Raw genomic sequence first — 25,042 nt, 5'->3', positions numbered from 1 at the left:
TAAATAGTGACATGGCAACTTAGAATTATCCGAGTGAAATCTGCCCTCCAAAAACCATATGGGGTTCCTTTCCTTCTGCGCCCTGCCATGTGCCCGTACAGCAGTTTATGATCACAAATAGGGTGTTTCTGTAAACTATAGAATCAGGGTAATAAATATTGAGTTTTGTTCATTTGTAAAATCAGCTTTGAATACCTTGAGGGTGTAGTTTCTAAAATGGGGTCATTTATGGTGGTTTCTATTATGTAAGCCCCACAAAGTGACTTCAGACCTGAACTGGTCCTTAAAGGGAATCTGTCACCGGGATTTGATGTATAAAGCTGAGGACATGGGTTGCTAAATGGCCGCTAGCACATCTTCAATACGCAGTCCCCATAGCTCTGTGTGCTTTTATTCGGTAAAAAAAAGATTTAATCAATATGCAAATTAACCTGATGTGTCCTGTACGTGAGATGAGTCCAGCACCGCTCCGCATCCTCCGAATCTCCTCCTTGCTCCCAGACGTCAGAAAGCCAGAGCGCCGTAATCTCGCGATGTGCAGTGTCCTCATAGTGTTCCTTCCCTGTGCTGGCATCAGCCTCAGGGAAGGAACTGCGCATGTGCTAGCTCTCGCATCACGAGATTACAGAGCTCTGGCTTTCTGACGCTGGGGAGCTGTCACCGCCAGATCTCTGAGAAGTTCTGATAGACGTTCTTCAGTACCTCCTGCATGATCATCTTTGGTTTTGCTTTCGCTTTGACATCTCTCCTCCCTCTCCCAGCTGTCATCTATTAGCAGTGATTGCCTCCCTATATATCTCTTCCCATACTGCCTCACTTTGCGGTTTATATTACTTCCTGGATTGTGTTCTCTGAAGTGGATACAGCTGGTTCTTCAGATAAGTCTATTTCTGTTTTTGTTGTTTTCCTGTTGGCTTAATTCTAGGTGACCCTGACTCCCTCCGTATTAAGTGCAGGGAGCCGGTGGTCGTGTCCCCTCACTATTCTAGGGTTTGCAGGTGTGACTCAGTCTAGGTACATGGACATGCAACTATCTGTCATTGAGATCTTTGCATGGGCTGAGAAGACAGGGGGAGCTTCAGGGTTTTAATAGGGCTCACCCTTTTGTTCCTTAGTTTTGGATCAAGCCAGTCGGATCCTTATTTGTAACTTCTTGTTTTCTGCTACACCATCCGTGACAGGAGCAAGGAGGAGATTCGGAGGATGCGGGGCGGTGCTAGGCTCCTTCACGCTGGACTCATCTCACGTACAGGACACATATTAGGTTAATTTGCATATGGATCAAATCTTTTAAGAATAAAAGTGCACAGTGCTATGGGGACTGGGTATTGCAGATGTGCTAGCGGCCATCTAGCACCTCATGTCCTCAGCTCTATACATCAAATCCCAGTGACAGGTTCCCTTTAAAAAGTGGGTTTTGGAAATTTTCTGAAAAATGTAAAGATTTGCTTCTAAACCTTCTAATGTCCCAAAAAAAGAAAATGTAATTTACAAAATGATCCAACCATGAAGTAAACATATGGGAAATGTAAAGTAATAACTATTTTAAGAGGTATCACTATCTGTTTTAAAAGCAGAGAAATTGAAATTTTGAAAATTGCAACGTTTTCCAAATTCTTGGTAAATTTAATTTATTTTCCTAAATAAAAATGAAATATTTTGACTCAAATTTACCACTGTCATGAAGTACAAAATGTGACGAGAAAACAATCTCAGAATGGCTTGGATAAGTAAAAGCGTTTTAAAGTTATCACCACATAAAGTGACATGTCAGATTTGCAAAAAATGGCCTGGCCCTTAAAGAGAACCTGTCATCAATTTAAGCTGCCCAAACTAACGGCATCATAAAGTTTGGGCAGCTTAAATTCCACATTTTTGTTCCCTGTACTGCCTACTTTTACCTGTGCTTAAAATAGGGTTGCTAGGCATGGTCAGTCTATCTGTTGATAGAAAGACTCACGATACTGACAGCCAGGGACTGTAAGTAAATGATCAAAGCCAGGTCCTCCCCAGCAGCTGATAACAGTGCCTGGGCTGTGTGCACTTCTCCCTGTCCCTCACTCAGCAGAGCTGGAGAATGCAGAGTTGAAGCTGCGCACAACAGGGAAGGGAGATCTACCATCTGCTCAGTGTATAAATGAAAGCAATATGTGGTAAGAGGACCCCTTTGTGCTGCAGGAGAGTAACCCTTTAGGGGGAGGGCTCTGGTTACTGACACTTTTGGGGGGCTATTGTTACTGGCTAGTGAGGGCAGGCGGGATTAGCCTCAGGGTGAGGGCAGTGGCGGCCATCTTAACTGAATAGTGAAATTGCAGTTTTATGCAGACTGGTTGCTAAGGGCTGAATCTTATTAAATATGGGGTAAGTCAGTCTAATAGTAACCGATTCTGGAATATCGTGTTATTAGTAACTACATATATGAAAATTGAAATTAGGGTCTAAATGTGACAGTTATCCTTTAAAATTAAGTGGTTGCCGAGAACCAACATCACAATCATTGCAGACTGGGCCTGGAAAAGAGTCACGGCCACCTGAGAAGAGTCATGGTTATTCATGAATTCGTGCTCTCCTGCCCACCTGCTGATGTCTGACAGTCTTCTACCTAGTTTTCTCCCTTTCTCTCTAGGAGAGAACTGCCAATCAGCAGATGGGTGAGAGAGCAGGAGATCATGAATAACCAGGACTCTTCTCAGGTAGATTTGACTCTTTTCAAGGCCTGGGCTGCAATGATTATGATGCTGGTTCTCGGCAACCACTTTTAGCTCATAAATGCAACACCGCTGAAATCAGCATTTCTGTCACTATTTTATGCTGCCCTCAGTGAGGTCAGCATAAAGTTGATGACCGGTTCCCTTTAAGGTGAAAAATTGCAGGGTCCTGAAGGGGTTAAGTAGAGGCTTGAAAAATGCAAATATCTTGATGCTAAGTTCTGTGATGAGCTAATGTAATATAATTCTCATTATCAAATATCTCAGACAGTAAACCTGAATATCAATTATAAATAACATAGCACCAGCTAAAACAAAATTAAACATAATACAGCATTCATGTCAATCCAAGATTAAAGTCTTTTTGTTCAGCTACATGTACATTTACTGTATATGCATCTGAACAGGAAGACCCATTTGGCGAAGTGGGCGATTTGGATTTTTTATATTTGTACTGTACTTTTAATCTTCTGATCATTTGTACCACAGGCTGCAATAGAACACTATTGCAATCTATAGGATTTTTACAGGGTATGGCTTGCTATAACAGTCCTGGGAGCCTTCACAATGCTGCCATAGCAACCAGTCATTGCCCCATGCTTTTGCTGCGGGGGTCAATGAATAACGGACGTAAAAAAATAGAACGTGTTCTAGCCTGTCCGTTTCCACTGAACGACTGCCCCCATAAAATCGAATGGGTCTGTTTCTAACATCCGTTTCTCAGAAAGGCATCAGTGAAAAATACGTCCGTTAAAAATGGACAGTTTATCCGTTTAACGGACGCTTTTTCTCACTGTCGTGTGCATGTCATCCATACTCACTTAACCCTCTGCACTTCTCCCTCCATCCCTTCCTATGACCATGATCATGTCATTCATTCTCAACATTCACGATATGTTCATATTGGTTACTGCTATAGTTGGGACACTGCCATAGCATAGTCTCTGCTATAGTACGTACTTACACTACATTGTTCACTATTACAGTCTGTCCATAGCGCTACTCTTCCACTTATGGAGCTTTATTCATAGCATTTTGCAGATCTGTTTACTATACATCTGTAAATATGTATATACATAGCGCATCTGTTTAACTTGTTCATAGGCCACTGCCGCATGATCCAAACAGGTGCACAGCCACTGCTTCTGGCGCCTGGACAGCCTTTCTCCCTGAAGAGCCAAGTTCCTACCTGGCAAAACGCGTCGGAGGATGACGCAGGACATCTCTACTAGGGAGGTAAGAGTATAGGGACTTACAGTATAGGCCTGAGGTTCCTGAGGCTGGGGGTCGTCCTTCTAAGGACGAGTGCCCCGACTACAGCCACTAAGGCATTTACACTGACTAGACTAGGTCAAGCACGTAGGGAGAGTTATTGACCTGACTAGGCTCCTCCTCATTACATACAAAACGCCCCCTACAACACAGGAACGCTACCAGGCCTATCTATGTAGACCCTATCCTCCTTCCCTAAATAGTGCAGGAGTTCACTTTACTCCACTGTCTCATTTATTTTAATGATAGAAATAAAAGTTAAATCTTAACCTAAATACAACAAGGCACACTCGGTACAGAATATACACTACATCTGTAACTTGTTCATAGGACATCTGTATAGCAATAGAACAGTCTATCTGTATATACATTAGCACATCTGTATACATCAGCACATCTGTATAACTTGTTCATAGTACATCTGTATATTCGCCATCTGTATAGCAATAGAACATATCTGTATATATGTATACATCAGCACATCTGTATATTTGCTCTATATAGCAATATAAACACCTGTATACTTAACTGATTTGTACATAATCTGTATATAACTATTCCCACTTTCTACACTATCCTTATCTGTATATAAACTTTTTTTTTATTGCACTGCTGCCCTTTGGACTTCTGATTAGATGCAAACTGTATTACATTACCCTGTACTTTACATGTGTGATGACAATAAAGTTGAATAAAAAAAATAAATAAAAAAAAATAAAGTTGCCTTAGACTGATTTTATATCCCCCACCAATAATCTGGTTTCTAGGATATTAGAAGTAAAACACTAGTCTTAAAGTTACAAAACTACATCTTTATTAAATAGAACATTTACATATCTACAAAATGTTCATAATAGGTTAATAAGTTAAAACAAACTTTAACAATCATGAGTGTGCTGAAAACCATTGTACTCACACACAAAAATAAAAAAGGACAGCGCCTTGAAGTTTTTCATGATAAATCTGCCCATGAGCGGTCGTCGTTTAATCCAGAGATGTAGCAGAGGCTCTGTGAGGTAGGACCTGGTCAGTGACAATCACCGCTGTTTGGCTTTACCTCAATTTACCAAAAGCTATTAAATGGCACAAAGTTGTCAGGAACTACTTGAATTAAAATCATAAGTACATTGTAATGCCACTGTCAGACATTTTGGATGTCATGCATTTATACTACTACTAAGGCTGAGGTGCTCTTTTTTGTGATACAGTACATTTTTTCCAAGCTCTGCCCCATCCTGCTGCCGGTTATCACCACAGAGGGGCAATCTGTTGATAGATGCATATGGTGTCTATTGACCTAGAACCATATATAGACTGGCACACTTTTGGTATAGGGGTTATTTATAAAGACCAGCGTTTTAGATGGCCCTGCACTGGTGGTGGATCTAGCGCAGTTATGTAGACGCGTCGGCCTCTACATAACTTCGGCGGATCCTCTGCCACTCCTAAATGTAAGACGGGCGTAGAAAATGGCAAAAACTTTTTTTTTTTTTTTTAGACCCTAGCGTGAGCATGGAGAACTGTGGATCAAAAGGTCTGTACTAAAGAAATGAGGCACCACAGTGTTATCCAGTGTACAAGAAAATAATCCAAATCATTGACTTTGAAACTCGAGAAAACTGAACATACAGTAAAGGCAGTTGCTGGTTAATCGATATACAGGCGGCCATATTTCTATAAAAAGTGGACCTGTCATCTCTTAATGACATCTCACTCAATAAATAAATATTCAAGCACATAACTCTTGAACATATTGTTGCATTTTGCTATTCCTGTTACTCCTCCTAGAAATATAGGACTAAAATGACAACTGTTGGTACCAGCTGAGGATTTGTCCCTACAAACTCTGACACTGTCCAATCAGCCATCATCTCATGTCACACCACTTTGCCCAGGGGCAGACTGTGAACTTAAAGTGGCCCCAATGTTGTAGGTGGTTCCAAACTGAAAGGATGTAGGCAACCCAAGTTGGCAGGGTCAGCATTACCATGGTGCAGCACAGAATACCATCCCAAAGAACCAAATACCAGAATGGAGCACAAAATCCCTCCCCAGAAGAATGTCCCTCTGTGGTGGCCACATTCTGTCCTCCTCCTCCCCTAATTAAGATACGGAGCAGGGGGCTTAGGAGGTGATATACAGCCACAGCACCAAGCCAGCCCTACCTTCGGCATGCTGCCTGGACCCCTGTAGTATGTACCTGGCCAGCAGCAGTGGCCCACTGGGAAAATTCTGCCTTTGCCAATAGGAATTGTAACATACAATTTATAAATATTCAGGAGGAATAACAGAAGAATGAGAACTCAGAATGATAACAAAAGATGCTCCAGAATTGTTGTTTCATGAAGAACACAAGAATAAACTAGACATGTCAGGAGAGCTGAAGGGACCTTTTTGAGAGTTTTCTAGTTGCCAAATAAGATTCAGATATAGTACCATATCCCATGCGTGTTCACATTATAAAAAAGTCAATGCATGTTCAAAACTACCTAAAAAAGGTGCATTGGGCCTCCAAAATCTTTGGTAAACCAATGGTTTACAATAGAAAGGATTTATCCAGCTTATTCATGTTGTTAATAAAGGACATCTCTATATTTTCAAATCTCTCACAAGGGTTGGACATGAGTTATTGGAGATGCTTAAAATTTCAAGACCAAGTTTACTGTTTCTGTTATGAAAAGTAACAGATCTGGTATGACGGATCCAGATATAGTTTCCATCAGTGCCTGTATTTCTGATGGCAAAAACAGCGGTCTGCAAAATTCTTGCCATAAATAAAAAAAAAAAAAATCACTAGAATGGTGAGGGAACGGATAACAACACTTATGTGAACACAGCTTTACTGTACTGGACGGAAAAAAAAAGTCAGTTTTCTGTAACAAAAGTAAAATTTCAGTTCAGTTCCTTGACAGTGGGAGGAGTGGAAGGAGATGAGCAAATCAGTAAGAATCAAGTTAAAGGCCTATCATGTTATATAATCTCAGTACAATCTAGAGGTCTTATGTTTTCAATCAGCATTAGTCCAGATAAATAATTAAAATAATCAACCCTGACACTGGGTCTTATGGCACATATTATGGCAAGGTTTCTGAAAGCATCAGAATTTGTTCAAGTATTTTGCCTCTTCCCTTACAGTTCGTCATATTAATTTACGTTGTTCTAGACATTGTTCTTCATCACATCCATGTAATAAAACGTGGCACCGAGGGCCCAGCTCGTTTCTACATCATTGATTTTCTTAACAAGCTGTGGAGACAAAACAATACAAAAAGACTAAGATATAATAAATGCCTTGGTATGTGTAATCCCTGCACAGAGCTAGAGCGGCAAGAAGGGGATATAGTAAGTGGCGGAAAAATAAATAAAGATTAAACATAATTCCAAATTATACTTATCAATTGCTGCAGTGATATCATTGCACCTGCTAGGATGAGTAGATGATAATCCTCTGCCCGACCACTCTTCTACTGAGCCCAGCCAAAACGATTATGTCACTGCCGGGGAATGAGTCCCAGGCCGTAATAGATGACAAACATCCATTATGGCCTAGGCCAGGGATCAGCAACCTTCGGCACTCCAGCTGCTGTGAAACTACAACTCCCAGCATGCAAACATCCTCAGCATTTCTTCTAACTCCCACAGAAGTGAGTGAAGCATTCTGGGAGTTGTAGTTTGTGAAAAGCTGAAGTGCCAGAGGTTGCTGATCCCTGGCTTAGGCACTAGCAACTATTATTACAGTATGTATGTCTGTGTACTGGCCAGTAAGGGGGGGGAAATCACTTTCATAACTATAATCAGAAAGGAGGGCATCACACAGGGGACAGTGGGTGACAATACAACACACAGAATGAAAAGTGAAATCTATATAACAGTGGCAGCCAAATGACACTAGATAAATCATTGATTTACCCGCCAAACTTGGTGCCTGCAATAGTTTGCTATTGGACATTGCAGAGAGGAGGGATAAGAGAATTATAACTCCCAACATGTCCAGGTTGTTATATGCCGTCAGAAGATCTTACAGGGAGGAGGTATAAAAGGAGAGAACTCCCAGCATTTCCATGGCTCTCACACTGAATCACATCTCCACTTTCTTCACACATGCTCCTTCCTCACCACTTCTCCCCTCCACTGCTGAGCTTCGCCCCTTCCTGCACTGATCACATGAAGGCGACGTCGTCTCAGGTCCTTCCTCACCACTTCTCCCCTCCACTGCTGAGCTTCGCCCCCTCCTGCACTGATTACATGAAGGTGAAGTCGTCACAGGTCCTTCCTCACCACTTACGAGCTTCGTCCTCTCCTGCGCTTATCACATTAAGGTGAAGTTATCACAGGTCCTTCAGCTCTTGCAGTTTTGCAGATACAGAGCAGGCCCTGGTCACTAGTCACTGCTGTTGTGTCTGGAGCTCTTTTGTCCTCTCTGTTATCAGCCATTAGCAGAGCACTCTATACAGAGGATATGTATATACTGTCTGGCAGGGGAGGCCCAAGCTGCCTGCCAATGTGGATCCCAAAGCAAATGCTACGGCCTCTACAGACGTAGTTCCAACCCTGACTGATGAGACTCCTAGGAAAGACAACGAGAGTCCTGATTATCCCCCACAATGGTTGATAGCCATCTCTATACACACACACTGATACAGGGGGATCCATCAATCAGACTGTGTAGGCAGGGTAATCAGGACTCTCACTGTCTGTCCTAGGAGTCCTGTCAGGGCACTCTGCTTTTTAGTAAGAAATCCTGCTCCAAATCATATAAACCTATATATCACACAGCTCAGCCTCTCCTATCATACTGTATTCTGCTCTGATTGGGCAGCAAAAACCCCCTGACAGGTTTGATTCAAGTGCCACGAAAGTCATGTACCACAGTGACATACATGAAATATAGTTATTCCATCCTAGAGGAAAAAGCAAAGCAGGAGAGCGCTCAAGAAATAGCAATTAGAGGATAAAAATGAAGAAAGAAGGGTGTGAGTGGGAGAAAATGGAAAAAACAGCAGAGACCAAGGCCATGTTCTGAATGAGTCATAATAACTATAGAAAAACTGTATCGTAAACTTAAAGGGGTTGTCTGGGTTCAGTGCTGAACGCGGACATATCCCCTTCTTCCCCCACTCAGCCTCCCTGACATGAAATGGTTCCATGAACTTTCTTGCCCTGTGCTGAATCGCGCAGGGTAGGGGCTTTTTCCTGGAGATTCAGTGATGTACCAGGCTCTTGAAAAAAAAAAGCTAGGAGGAGGCTTCCGCCTAGCAGAGAGCCTGGTGACGTCACCGGAACTAATGGCCGGGCTTTAGCACAGCCCTAGGCTGTAAAACGGCTATGGCAGTGCTAAAGCCTGCCCATCAGAGCTGGTGATGTCACCGAGAACACTGCTAGGCAGAAGCCTCCGCCTAGCAGTGGAAAAATATAAACAAAAAAAGCCCTTGCTCTGGGTGATGCAGCACAGGGCAAGGGAGAGCATCGAAGCATTAAATGCCTCGATGCTCATGTCATAGGGACTGCCTAGGTGAGGAAGGGGATATGTCCTGGTTCAGCTCTGAACCCGGACAACCCCTTTAAATACAGGACCTTAAAGAGGTTGTCTCTAAACAGGATCCCAGTTGACCTGTATGCCGTTCCCAGCAATCCTGGCAAACAGCAAATTTACGGGGGGGAAAGCTGCTGCCAACCAAGCAAATGTAGTATTACATGGTGGCCACTCAGAAGAATGGCCATCCATGTATTACAAGGGGGCTTGAGTCCACCAGAATGTGAGCTGCTCTTAAAGTGAAGCTCTCCATTCTGGCTCATAGAAGGTGGTCCAGGGATATATCAAAATAAAAGGTACAACACTGAAAAAGAGTCACGTTACCTTTAAGCGCTTGTCTTTTGGAAAACCAAGATCCTGAAGAAGGTGTGTTATATACGTTAGATCCATACAGAGGTAAGGATTGCTGCCTGCAGTCTTTTCCATATTTGTACATTCTAAGTCAAATGGAAAAAAAGAAATGTAGACATTTCTACATAAAAAGGGCATACATTATAAAATCCACAGAATGTGTGTAAATGAATGTACAGTACAGACCAAAAGTTTGGACGCACCTTCTCATTCAAAGAGTTTTCTTTATTTTCATGACTATGAAAATTGTAGATTCACACTGAAGGCATCAAAACTATGAACACATGTGGAATTATATACATAACAAAAAAGTGTGAAACAACTGAAAATATGTCATATTCTAGGTTCTTCAAAGTAGCCACCTTTTGCTTTGATTACTGCTTTGCACACTCTTGGCATTCTCTTGATGAGCTTCAAGAGGTAGTCACCTGAAATGGTTTTCACTTCACAGGTGTGCCCTGTCAGGTTTAATAAGTGGGATTTCTTGCCTTATAAATGGGGTTGGGACCATCAGTTGCGTTGAGGAGAAGTCAGGTCGATACACAGCTGATAGTCCTACTGAATAGACTGTTAGAAAAGCGAGTGGCCATCATTACTTTAAGAAATGAAGGTCAGTCAGTCCGAAAAATTGGGAAAACTTTGAAAGTAAGGGCTATTTGACCATGAAGGAGAGTGATGGGGTGCTGCGCCAGATGACCTGGCCTCCACAGTCACCGGACCTGAACCCAATCAAGATGGTTTGGGGTGAGCTGGAGCGCAGAGTGAAGGCAAAAGGGACAACAAGTGCTAAGCATTTCTGGGAACTCCTTCAAGACTGTTGGAAGACCATTTCAGGTGACTACCTCTTGAAGCTAATCAAGAGAATGCCAAGAGTGTGCAAAGCAGTAATCAAAGCAAAAGGTGGCTAATTTGAAGAACCTAGAATATAACATATTTTCAGTTGTTTCACGCTTTTTTGTTATGTATATACGGTAATTCCACGTGTTAATTCAAAGTTTTGATGCCTTCATAATCATGAAAATAAAGAAAACTCTTTGAATGAGAAGGCGTGTCCAAACTTTTGGTCTGTACTGTATTTCACCTGGGACTGCAGACAGTCACCTTCTCTTCTAAACTTCTATAACAGCAATAGTGAATCAAGTAATAGAGGAGAACAGCAGCCGTGAACACAGATGTGCATGGAACAGCAATGAAAAGGTCATTTATGGTGCTCATATTTAGTACATGGGGAGAGCAGTGGTGTTACTGCAATGTATAGATAGCCAGTATGACAACCACTCTCTGGCTTTCATATAATCCATGTAAATTGTGCTTGTATTATACTGCAAATACTGGGAAATACAGCACTATTATGTGCATCACTCTCTGTTAAGGGGGTCATTTGAGTCACGTAAATATATATGAGGGAACAGCTGCTAAGGAAATTCTCTTACACACGTCTGTTTTTGGCAACCACCCACATAGCATGTTACAGATATTAGTTAGTGAGGGCAGAGCTGCTTTTTCTTTCTTGCATGATCACTAGGGCCAAGGATATTATGAGGGCATTACTGGCGACATTTACTGGAGTAATTGCCTTAATAGTCTCTGAGAATTGAACCCCATACCTTCTGTATAGCAGGCAGCAAACTTACCACTACAGAACTATACTACAAAAATAGGATTACACAATAGTTCACAACTGTACTTTTGTTCTGGCTGTTTTTTTACAATGTTCACCTGACAGAGTAGATAATGTGATATTTTTATAGAGCAGGTAACGATGCGGCAATACCTATCAAGTCTATTTTTTTTTATGTTATTTTGTATTTACACAATTTTTTTTTCCATTTTCTGAAAGCCATATTTTTTACAATTTTTTGGGCAATTGTCTTAGGTAGAGTCTCGTTTTTTGCTGGAAGAGATGATGGTTTGATTGGTACCATTTTGGGGCACATATGAATTTTTGATCGCTTGGTATTACACTTTTTGTGATGTAAGAGGATAAAAGAAAAAAATGGATTTTTTGGGCACATTTTTATTTTTTTATGGTGTTCACCAGATGGGTTGAATCACATGTTTTTATTTTTTATAGAGCAGGTCGTTACGGACATGCTGATAGCTAACGTGTGCATTTTTTTAACTTTATTTTATTCAATAAAAGCATGGTTTGGAAAAAAATAAAAATCATGTTTTTGTGTCTATTTTCTGAAAGCCATATTTTTTCATTTTTTGGACGATTGGCTTATGTAGGGGCTCATTTTTTGTGGGATGAGGTCATGGTTTGATTGGGGCTAATTTTGGATACATATGACCTTTTTTTATCACTTTTTATACAATTTTTTGGGAAGTGCGGTGGGCAAAATTGCAATTCCATCATAGTTTTTATTTTTTATGGTGTTCACCATGCGGTAAAAGTAACATGATCCTTTTATAGATCAGGTCCTTACGGACGTGGCAATACCAAACCTGTTTAGTGTTTTTTACATTTTTACCCAATTATGTGTGGATATAGGATTTTTTTTTTAATTAATTTCTTTTTTTTTTTTTTTTTACTTTTTTGGGACCCAGACCCACTTGGTTCTTGAAGATCCAGTGGGTCGGATGGCTTACAATACACTGCAGTACACTATATAGTGTACTGCAGTGTACTGGACTCACACTAAGGGCTCGTTCACACGACTGTATGGCTTTTTCAGTGTTTTTCGGGCCGTTTTTAACTGATCCATTTTTTGTTTCAGTAGTGGTTCCGTTCCGTTTTTCCGTATGGCATATACAGTATACAGTAATTACATAGAAAAAATTGGGCTGGGCATAACATTTTCAATAGATGGTTCAGCAAAAACGGAACAGATACGGAAGACATACGGAGTACATTCCGTATGTGTTCTGTTTTTTTTGCGGACCCATAGACTTGAATAGAGCCACGGAACGTGATTTGCGGGCAATAATAGGACATGTTCTATCTTTGAATGGAATGGAAATACGGAAACGGAATACATATGGAGCACATTTTTTTGAGGAACGATCCCTAAGCCTGATCAGGCTTATACCACGGCAAACCGGATGCCTGTGCCATGGTAACCATCGCGACGGCTTGATGGGGGAGGGAGCAGCAGCCCGATGCTTGAAGGGTTAATACCCCACCCCTACACACACACCCCCCCTTTCAAGATGGCAGAGCATGCAGCAACCCCCCCCCCCCTCCTTTCAGGATGGCAGCAGGGCAGAGCTAACACTCTGCTTGAAACGGCCATTTAACCACTTCCAGGTCCTGGTCCTAAGGACAGCAGCGTGGAAGGGGTTAAACAGTTATGGAGCGCTGTGTGCGCGGGTGTATAGCGCTGTGTCCTGATCCCAGCCGCGCATGCCCAGTGCAGAACTGGGTACACACACACACTGATACAGCGCACTCACACAAAGATTTTATGTAGGATGCCCCATTCTTGTCCGTTTTGCTGACAAGTATAGCCAGTTCCAGTATCAACATGCGTTTGGCTGGTATCCATATTTTGTGAATCCACAAAATGGATATAGTCATGAGCATTAGGCTTTAAAAAAAAATAATACCGTATTTTTCGCCCTATAAGACGCACCGGCCCATAAGACGCACCTAGGTTTTGGGGAGGAAAATAAGAAAAAAAATATTTTTAACCAAAAGGTGTGCTGTGTGTTTGGTGAGTTTGGAACTAATGGTGGTCTCTGGATGGCACTATTACTGGGGATCTGTGGATGACTGACACTGTTATGGGGGGATCTGTGGATGACTGACACTGTTATGGGGGGGATCTGTGGATGACGGACACTGTTATGGGGGGGATCTGTGGATGACGGACACTGTTATGGGGGGGATCTGTGGATGACGGACACTGTTATGGGGGGGATCTGTGGATGACGGACACTGTTATGGGGGGGATCTGTGGATGACGGACACTGTTATGGGGGGGATCTGTGGATGACGGACACTGTTATGGGGGGGATCTGTGGATGACGGACACTGTTATGGGGGGGATCTGTGGATGACGGACACTGTTATGGGGGGATCTGTGGATGACGGACACTGTTATGGGGGGGATCTGTGGATGACGGACACTGTTATGGGGGGGATCTGTGGATGACGGACACTGTTATGGGGGGGATCTGTGGATGACGGACACTGTTATGGGGGGATCTGTGGATGACGGACACTGTTATGGGGGGGCATCTGTGGATGACGGACACTGTTATGGGGGGGCATCTGTGGATGACGGACACTGTTATGGGGGGGCATCTGTGGATGACGGACACTGTTATGGGGGGCATCTGTGGATGACGGACACTGTTATGGGGGGCATCTGTGGATGACGGACACTGTTATGGGGGGCATCTGTGGATGACGGACACTGTTATGGGGGGCATCTGTGGATGACGGACACTGTTATGGGGGGCATCTGTGGATGACGGACACTGTTATGGGGGGCATCTGTGGATGACGGACACTGTTATGGGGGGCATCTGTGGATGACGGACACTGTTATGGGGGGCATCTGTGGATGACGGACACTGTTATGGGGGGCATCTGTGGATGACGGACACTGTTATGGGGGGCATCTGTGGATGACGGACACTGTTATGGGGGGCATCTGTGGATGACGGACACTGTTATGGGGGGCATCTGTGGCAGGGCTCCAGATGGCGACCAAAATGGTCGCCAATGCGACTTAGAATTCACAAATGGCGACAAGACTTTTTAGTCTTGTCGCCATTTGCGACTAGACCCTCTGCGGCAGCTCTGCAGTTGAACAGCGCGGGCACAGGAGATAATAGTTCTCTGCCCCGCCGCCGATGTTCTTCTCAGTCAGTGAGTCACAGCACACAGAGAGTGAGACGCTGGCAGCAGGGAGGGGAGGGGCTGGGGAGGAGTGTAATCTGATCCTAGAGTGGAAGCTGCTTCTGCCAGCCCCTCCCCTCCCCGCCCACCAACCAATCAGAGCTGAGGCAAGGCGAGCACTAGTAGCTCTGAGTCACTGACAAGTACAGGGAGAAAGAATCGAATGAGTCACAGGTGAAAAGAACTAAAGATCCGACTTAGGCCTCATGCACACGACCGTTGTGTGCATCCGTGGCCGTTGTGCCGTTTTTTTTCGCGGACCCATTGACTTTCAATGGGTCCGTGGAAAAATCGGAAAATGCACCGTTTTGCAGCCGAGGCCGTGATCCGTGTATCCTGTCCGTCAAAAAAATATGACCTGTCCTATTTTTTTGACGGACAACGGTTCACGGACCCATTCAAGTCAATGGGTCCGTGAAAGAACACGGATGCACACAAGATTGGCATCCGTGTCCGTGATCCGTGGCCGTAGGTTGCTTTCATACAGACGGATCCGAAGATCCGTCTGCATAAAAGCTTTTTCTGATCTAAGTTTTCACTTCGTGAAAACTCATTTCCGACAGTATATTCTAACACAGAAGCGTTCCCATGGTGATGGGGACGCTTCTAGTTAGAATACACTGCAAACTTTGTACAAGACTGCCCCCTGCTGCCTGGCAGCACCCGATCTCTTACAGGGGGATATGATAGCACAATTAACCCCTTCAGGTGCGGCACCTAAAGGGGTTAATTGTACTATCATATTCCCCTGTAAGAGATCAGGGCTGCCAGGCAGCAGGGGGCAGACCCCCCCCTCCCCAGTTTGAATATCGTTGGTGGCACAGTGTGCCTCCACCATCGCCCCCCCCTCCCTCTATTGTATTAAATCGTTGGTGGCACAGTGTGCCAACCACCATCGGCCCCCCTCCCTCCCTCTATTGTATTAAATCGTTGGTGGCACAGTGTGCCAACCACCATCGGCCCCCCTCCCTCCCTCTATTGTATTAAATCGTTGGTGGCACAGTGTGCCAACCACCATCGGCCCCCCTCCCTCCCTCTATTGTATTAAATCGTTGGTGGCACAGTGTGCCAACCACCATCGGCCCCCCTCCCTCCCTCTATTGTATTAAATCGTTGGTGGCACAGTGTGCCAACCACCATCGCCCCTCCCCCCCCCCCTCTATAGCAGTAACATTGGTGGCAGTGTGCGGTCTCAACAGTAGAAGATTCATACTCACCTGCTTGCTGCTGCGATGTCTGTGAACGGCCGGGAGCTCCTCCTACTGGTAAGTGACAGTTCTTTAGCAATGCGCCGCACAGACCTTTCACTTACCAGTAGGAGGAGCTCCCGGCCGGACACAGACATCGCAGCAGCAAGCAGGTAAGTATGAATCTTCTACTGTTGAGACCGCACACTGCCACCAATGTTACTGCTATAGAGGGAGGGTGGGGGGGGGGCGATGGTGGTTGGCACACTGTGCCACCAACGATTTAATACAATAGAGGGAGGGAGGGGGGCCGATGGTGGTTGGCACACTGTGCCACCAACGATTTAATACAATAGAGGGAGGGGGGGGGCGATGGTGGGGGCACACTGTGCCACCAACGATATTCAAACTAGGGAGGGGGGGGGGGGTAAGCCCCCTGCTGCCTGGCAGCCCTGATCTCTTACAGGGGAATATGATAGTACAATTAACCCCTTTAGGTGCCGCACCTAAAGGGGTTAATTGTGCTATCATATCCCCCAGTAAGAGATCGGGTGCTGCCAGGCAGCAGGGGGCAGTCTTGTACAAAGTTTGTAGTGTATTCTAACCTGAAGCGTCCCCATCACCATGGGAACGCCTCTGTGTTAGAATATACTGTCGGATCTGAGGTTCACGAAGTAGCTCATATCCGACAGTATATTCTAACATAGAGGCGTTCCCATGGTGATGGGGACGCTTCAAGTTAAAATATACCATCGGATTGGAGAAAACTCCAATCCGATGGTATAAAAGAACTCCAGACTTTACATTGAAAGTCAATGGGGACGGATCCGTTTGAAATGGCACCATATTGTGTCAACATCAAACGGATCCGTCCCCATTGACTTGCATTGTAATTCAGGACGGATCCGTTTGGCTCCGCACGGCCAGGCGGACACCAAAACGACTTTTTTTTCATGTCCGTGGATCCTCCAAAAATCAAGGAAGACCCACGGACGAAAAAACGGTCACGGATCACGGACCCCGTTTTTGCGGACCATGAAAAAAAACTGTAGTGTGCATGAGGCCTTAGTTAGTGACTCATTCGATTCTTTCTTAGACTCCTTGTACAGTGTGCCCCCCAACACCCCAGTATAAGAAACATTGGTGGCACAGTGTGCCCCCCCAACACCCCAGTATAAGAAACATTGGTGGCACAGTGTGCCTCTCCCAACACCCCAGTATAAGAAACATTGGTGGCACAGTGTGCCTCTCCCAACACCCCAGTATAAGAAACATTGGTGGCACAGTGTGCCCCCCCCCCCCAACACCCCAGTATAAGAAACATTGGTGGCACAGTGTGCCCCCCCAACACCCCAGTATAGGAAACATTGGTGGCACAGTGTGCCCCCCCCCAGTATAAGAAACATTGGTGGCACAGTGGGAAGTGCCAATGAGGGTTAAAAAATAATTTAAAAAAATTAACTCACCTCCTCCAGTTGATCGCATAGCTGCCGGTCTCCTGTTGTTTCTTCAGGACCTGTGGTGATGTCACTGAGCTCATCACATGGTCCATTACCATGGTGATGAATCATGTGATGTATCATGTGATGAGCACAGTGATGTCACCACAGGTCCTGAAGAAAGAACAGGAGACGATCAATTGGAGGAGGTGAGTTAATTATTATTTTTTTTTAACCCTCATTGGCACTGCCCACTGCGCCACCAATGTTCATTATATTGAGGGGGGGGGCACACTGCACCACCAATGTTTATTATACTGGGGTTTTGGGGGGGGGGGGGGGGGTGCACACTGCGCCACCAATGTTTATTATATTGAGGGGGCACACTGCGCCCCCCAATGTTTATTATACTGGGGTGTTGGGGGGTGCGCACTGCGCCACCAATGTTTCTTATACTGGGGTGTTGGGGGGGTGCGCACTGCGCCACCAATGTTTCTTATACTGGGGTGTTGGGGGGGTGCGCACTGCGCCACCAATGTTTCTTATACTGGGGTGTTGGGGGGGTGCGCACTGCGCCACCAATGTTTCTTATACTGGGGTGTTGGGGGGGGTGCGCACTGCGCCACCAATGTTTCTCATATTGGGGGGGCGCACTGCGCCACCAATGTTTATCATACTGGGGTGATGGGGGGGCGCACTGCGCCACCAATGTTAATTATATTGACCTTCTACTATGCATTCTGTATTAAAGAATGCTATTATTTTCCCTTAGAACCATGTCATAAGGGAAAATAATACAGTGAATAGACTTTCATCCTAGCAACCATGAGTGAAAATCGCACCGCATCCGCACTTGCTTGCGGATGCTTGCGATTTTCACGCAGCCCCATTAGCTTCTATGGGGCCTGCGTTGCGTGAAAAACACACAACATAGAGCATGCTGCGATTTTCACGCAACGCACAAGTGATGTGTGAAAATCACCCCTCATGTGCACAGCCCCATAGAAGTGAATGGGTCCGGATTTAGTGCGGGTGCATTCCGGTATTTTGAATGCCAGATCCGGCACTAATACATTCCTATGGGAAAAAATGCTGGATCCGGCATTCAGGCAAATCTTCATTTTTTTTTTCGCCGGAGATAAAACCGTAGCATGCTGCGGTTTTATCTTTTGCCTGATCAGTCAAAATGACTGAACTGAAGACATCCTGATGCATCCTGAACGGATTACTCTCCATTCAGAATGCATGGGGATATGCCTGATCAGTTCTTTTCCGATATTGAGCCCCTAGGACGGAACTCTATGCCGGAAAAGAAAAACACTAGTGTGAAAGTACCCTAAAATATTAAGTTTAAATCCCCCTTTCCCAATTTTACATATAAAGAATAAATAAACATATTACACAGTGCTGTCCAAACTATTAAATTATATGAGCATTCACCATTTTTTTGTCACCTTGTCACCCCAAAAAATAGGATAGGACTGTTCTATTATGGGCCGAACCTTTCATAAAATGCGAAATGCACGCGGCTTTTTTTGGTGTGTTTTTTTTTTTTTTTGCGCGGTATTGAGTATCGCAATACTTTTTTATGGTGAAGAAAGCGAATCAAAATTTTGAATCAAAACAACCGTATGCCGATCTGATCGGAGTAGCGTTGTCACAATACCAAAATTTTGATTCGGTTTCGATTTGGCGACTAAAACTTTGATTTGGCTCCTAAATTTTTCAGTTCAGGAGCCAATGGCTACCAGGTATTTTTTTTAGTCTGGTAGTCTGGAGCACTGTGTGGATGACGGACACTGTTATGGGGGGCATCTGTGGATGACGGACACTGTTATGGGGGGCATCTGTGGATGACGGACACTGTTATGGGGGGCATCTGTGGATGACGGACACTGTTATGGGGGGCATCTGTGGATGACGGACACTGTTATGGGGGGCATCTGTGGATGACGGACACTGTTATGGGGGGCATCTGTGGATGACGGACACTGTTATGGGGGGCATCTGTGGATGACGGACACTGTTATGGGGGGCATCTGTGGATGACGGACACTGTTATGGGGGGCATCTGTGGCTTGCACTGTAACAGGGGGATCTGTGGATGGCACTGTTACAGGGGGGGGGGTCTGTGGGTGGCACTGTTATATATGTGCCATCCACAGACCCCCAGCCCATAACAGTGCCATCCACAGACCCCCCCCCAGCCCATAACTGTGCCATCCACAGATCGACACCCCCCCGCCCCCCCCGCCAGTATACTAAAATATAATGTCCTATTCAATTAATACTAATTAAACATGCCCCTTCAGTCCTATTACTACCTTAAATCCTAATCGCTTGTGTAGAACGTGACAAGAGTTACGCTGCCGCCCGCCCGCCCGGCCTGCCTGAATTCTACTGCCGCGATTAGGAAGTAAGGTAGTAATAGGACTAAGGGGGCATGTTTAATAAGTATTAATTCAATATGACATCTGATTTTACCGGAGCGGCGGGGCGGTGCTATATTACACTGACTGCACCGCCCCGCCGCTATTGCCAGCCCCCAGCTCCTCCTCCCAGTCCCTCCCCGAGTCCCCGCTCGCTCTAAACTGCACGCATTCGCCCCATAAGACGCAGGGGCATTTCTCCCCCATTTTGGGGGAAGAAAAAGTGCGTCTTATGGGGCAAAAAATACAGTATATAAATAATATCATAGGTCTCTAAACATCAACCTTTTTAAGAGAAACCAGCTAGAATTCATTTCAAAGTGACTCACCTTTTATGGCTGCCGTTTCAAAATCTCTCACTTTTACATAGCCACCAACACTTGGATCTAAAAAAACAAAACCATATTTATATACGGTATATGCATTATTTGGTGAAGGGAGCCAAGATTGATGAATCACACAATCCCTTCTCATTAGAAAAACCTTAGCTAAGTTCAAAATGGCTGCCTCATCGTGTGTGTGTGTGTACACACACACACACCACTATAAATATGTGAATAGATTTATAAAATAAAGCCTGCGGTTACATACCTATTAAATGTGTGTCCTCAGCCCGATCAAAATAATAAGAAAAGGCATAAAAGAACACAGTTGCCACTTCGTCAGCGTGGTTTACTTTGTTGGTCAGCAGCGTTGCTACACTTTTACAGCATGATTCATATAAAGATTTTACTGCACAAGAACATGGGAAAAAAATAAAACTTTTTTTAAATGTAATATTCAAGTTTTCTCTGTCAGATCACACAAAACAGAACAATTTTTAAATTTGAATGATATAAAAACAATTCCTCCTATGGCTTAATACTGCAGTAATATACTTGTTATGATGTTCCCCGATGTTCTTTTAAAGTGGTATTCCTATCTCGGAATGCCCTCCCTAACCTTTGGCGGCCTGGATGCTGCATTAACAGCCAGGTAGACTGTGCTACACTGTGTCCGTAACTCCCAGTTATTTTTCTATGGGAGCTATTAAAACTGTACTACAGGCCTGTTGGCTATTTCTATAACTCCATCCTTCTCCTGCCACTGAATCCAGGCCAGGGAGGGGGTCATCCTGAGACAAGAGTAACCCTTTAATTCCCTTTTCAGAACATCCACCTAATGTGTTCAGTGCTAGCAAGACAAAGTTGCTTTTAGTGCGCCCGTTCTTATTAGGCAGCCTGTACAAACACGAATGCCTGCACAAAACAGGAACTGGGATGAAGGATTGGGTTATTGGGCATGTGTGACCACCAGGACTGGATGCATTAAGTGGATGTTCTATGAAAGGACTTAAAACAATTACTAATATTTAACAATAACTAGACAAATATTTTTTTTAATGAACTGAACAGTAAGGCTTCGTTCACATCACCGTTCAGCCTTTCCGTTCCCCATGCACTACTTTTGCCTCCGCTTCAAAATCTTTTTCTGAGCAGAAACCTAACGGACCCAATTATAGTCTATGGGGTCCTTAGGTTCCGTTCTGCTCAGTTACGTGCTAATCCGTCTTTCCGTTCCCCTGCTCCTAAACGGAGCAGGAGAACGAAATGGCTGAATGGTGATGGGAACGAAGCTTAAATGGGTGCTGCAGTTTTTTTTTAAACGGATCTATCCATCCTCTGGATAGATCATCAGCATCTGATCGTCGGGAGTTCGACACCCGGGACCCCCACCGATCAGCTTTTTGAGAAGGCAGAGGTGCTGGCAGTAGCGCCACGGCCTTCTCGCTGTTTACCGCAGGCCCAGTGACGTCATGACTGGGCGGGGCTGAGCTCTGTTCACTTGAATGGAGCTTATCCCTGCCCACTGATAAGAGTCATGACATCACTGGGCCTGCGGTAAACAGCGAGAAGGCCACGGCCCTATTGCCAGCTCCTCTGCCTTCTCAAACAGCTGATCGGCAGGGGTCCCAGGTGTCGGACCCACGCCGATCAGATGCTGATGATCTATCCAGAGGATAGATCACGAGTTTAAAAAAACTGCAGAACCCCTTAAATATTGTTGTTTTGCATGAACATGGTTGTCAGCATTCATAAAAGCTACTTAATATCATAAAATAAAATATCAACCTACACTTACCTGTTTCTCCCTGCTATTTACACCACCGCAGACCTCCCAACTTTTGAACTAACACCTCCCAATTCGTATCTATACAAACACAGCACTACATGTGTATAGATTTATAAAATAAAGTCTGCACAGTTACATACCTATTAAATGTGTGCCCAATCCCTTGCTCCCTGATTAACCACTGCAATCAGCTGTCTCTGCGTCCTAAGGACAGACGGACAGTTAAGAGGGGGCCCTCCCAGGTCTGCAGGATAGCTACTGAAATCCGGGACTGTCACCCTGGATCGGTATATGGCACGTGATGGCTGCATCCAATAACTGGCATCTGCGGTGTGTAGTATACAGACATGTCACCGATGCAGCTAACAACATGACGTCATGGATGCAGCGGTAGGGAGAACAGGGTAGCATTGCTGGAGAAGAGGTGAGTCTTGTACAGACTTGTGTATAGAATATAATAAAATTAAATGAAATACATGACAGACCCTAACCGAAAAGGTAGTGCATTATTTTGTATCCTTGGCTGCTGGTAAGTAATCTGGATAAAACAGCTCAATGTATGCATAATATATAATTTATCACACTACAATACACGTTCACATAAGGGATATACATACCGTTATTCTGTCCCTTTACTTTGTAAGTTATTCCTGCATGGTTAAATTCTGTGACATAGTCCGGTGTTAAACAAGGCGTTATTAACTCTTCATCTGGCTTAACTACAAAAAAAGAACAAAAAGTAATAGATTTGAGTTTTCCAACTTTAGGCTACTTTCACATTAGCGTTCGGGGCTCGGCTTGCGAGTTCCGTTTGAAGGCTCTCACAAGCGGCCCCGAACGCATCCGTCCAGCCCTAACACATTCTGAGTGGATGCGGATCCGCTCAAAATGCATCAGTCTGGCAGCATTTGTCCTCCGCTCAGCAGGCGGACACCCGAACACTGCTTGCAGCGTTCGGGTGTCCGCTTGGCCGTGCAGACTTACAATGTAAGTCAATGGGGACGGATCCGTTTGAAGTTGACACAATATGGCTCAATTTCAAACTGATCCGTCCCCCATTGACTTTCAATGTAAAGTCTGGACGGATCCGTCTGACTAACTTTCACACTTAGAATTTTTTCTAAACTATAATGCAGACGGATCCGTTCTGAACGGATCCCATCGTCTGCATTATATGAGCGGATCAGTCTGTGCAGACACCAGACGGATCCGCTCTGAACGCAAGTGTGAAAGTAGCCTAAGATGTGCTTATACAGCAAATGCGGTCAGTGCTCTTCCTCCTTAACATAGCTATGCCTCTCCATAGACTTCTATGTGACAGAACTGAAGAAATCTTTTAGGCTAGGATTACAAGGCGACGTGTCGCACGATAAAGTGTGCAGCTACACATCAACATGCGTTGCTGAAAAGTCACACAACATTTATAGTAATGATAGTCAATAGTGTCGCACTGAAAGAGTTGCACAAAAATGCTACTTGGATTTTTTGCGACCGTCGCGTCACAGTATGACGCAATGCGACACCATTGACTAATTACAAAAAAATGTTGAGTGACTTTTCAGTGACACATGACGCCGTGTAGCCCTAGCCTCCCAGACGAGATCCTCCCTGTAACTAGCAAGACTGCAGTCTGACTCACTAGAACATAATCTACTTGAGTTGCAGATCGTGCAAAGTCAGAGTTAAATTAAAGTTAATTATAAGGAAATTATACAGCTAGGCATACACAGATAATTTTGTGGGTGACAGAATCGTCCACAGAAATGCCTGCAGATCAACATACCCATGTGTCGCAGCTCAATTCCATCATAACTCCTGTACTATGCCTGGACGATTAATCAAATGCATTTGATTGAGTTGCCCTTTTAACCCCTTCCCGACCAGCACGTACTAGTACGGCGCTGGCCAGTCTTTAAAGATGGAGCCCGCTCCTGAGCGGAGCGGGTGCCATAGCCACTGGTGGCCAGCTGTTTCTTATAGCAGACACCCGCAGCTTATGTCCGCAATCGGCAGTAATGCAGATCACGGTCATTTAACCCCTCAGATGCCGTGGTCAGTCCTGACCACGGCATCTGAGTGCGTGAAACACTGGAAGCGCCCGCTTTCAGTGATGCTCCGGCTCCACCGCGTGGCGATCGGAGGAGCAGCAGCCCCTGTCTTTGTGAATAACAGGAGACTCCTGCATAGCATTTCCTATGGAGCCCTTGCCTGTAATAGAAATTTTCTCATAGACTCCAATGCTAGTGCTTTGGGGTCTATGAGAATAGCAATCTAATGACTGCTTGAGAATAGCAATCTAATGACTGCTTGTTTTAGTTCCTTATGGGAACTATAAAAATAAATAAAAAAAAAGTGAAAATAAAAATAAAAAATTCTAATCAAATAAAATACACATAATGGGTGTCGCGATGTGCGAAAACGTCCATAGTATAAAAATATATTCCCCATACGGCAAACAGAAAAAAAGTGTCAAAATGGCCGATTCACCGTTTTTGGTCGCTTCATTTTCTACAAAAAAATTAAATAAATAAAAAGTGACACACACACCCCAGAATGGCAATGAAAAGTTCAGATCACCCCGCAAAAAATTAGCCCCCAAACAGCTCAGTACACATAATTACCAAAAAAGTTATAGGGGTCAAAATATGGCGATGAAAAAATAAAAAATATTTTTCCCCGATTTGTATTATTTTATCACTATCAAAGCGCAAGAAAAACTATACATATAATAGGTATTGCCGGATTCGTACTGACCTGTAGAATAAAAGTAGCTGGTCAGTTTGATCGCACATCGAACGTCGTAAAAAAAAAAAATACAAAAAACTGTGTGGAATAGCTTTTTTTGCAATTTCACCCCATTTGGAATTTTTTCCCCGCTTCCCACTACATCATACGCAATATTAAATGGTGGCGTTGGAACGTACAACTTGACCTGCAAAAAACAGCCGGGCGTGCACGATGGAAAAGCCCGGCGCATGCACAGAGAGAGGAAAGCGGCCGGCTGAATGCGGGAGCCGGGATTGCCAAGTGACAAGGACCGCACCGCGCATGCGCGAGACTTGCATGATCCCAGCCTCACAGCAGGATGTCAATCACAGTGAAGGGAGGATGGGTAAGGGGCGGGCTTAGCTTGACTTGAAGCAAGGAGGTCGCTGCCCCCTT

The 25,042-nt window shown here is 44.5% G+C and overlaps 1 protein-coding gene across 1 annotated transcript in view; it reads right to left on the bottom strand.

Moving 5' to 3' along the window:
• Window positions 1-4,771: 4,771 nt before the first annotated feature.
• LOC122934982 (ectonucleoside triphosphate diphosphohydrolase 6-like) overlaps window positions 4,772-25,042 on the bottom strand; it is a 48,818-nt gene continuing 28,547 nt past the window's right edge. The window contains exons 10-14 of the mRNA XM_044290677.1: window positions 22,498-22,599; window positions 20,360-20,500; window positions 20,098-20,154; window positions 9,838-9,950; window positions 4,772-7,226 (exon numbers count right to left, since the gene is read on the bottom strand). Coding sequence (XP_044146612.1) covers window positions 7,140-7,226; window positions 9,838-9,950; window positions 20,098-20,154; window positions 20,360-20,500; window positions 22,498-22,599 — 500 coding nt within the window. The 3' untranslated portion in view covers window positions 4,772-7,139. The remainder of the gene's footprint in view (window positions 7,227-9,837; window positions 9,951-20,097; window positions 20,155-20,359; window positions 20,501-22,497; window positions 22,600-25,042) is intronic.

Source organism: Bufo gargarizans, chromosome 4 (assembly GCF_014858855.1).
Source record: "Bufo gargarizans isolate SCDJY-AF-19 chromosome 4, ASM1485885v1, whole genome shotgun sequence".
Lineage (NCBI taxonomy): Eukaryota > Metazoa > Chordata > Amphibia > Anura > Bufonidae > Bufo > Bufo gargarizans.
Note: the sequence above shows the minus strand (reverse complement) of the source record. Positions and strands in the feature narration are given on the sequence as shown.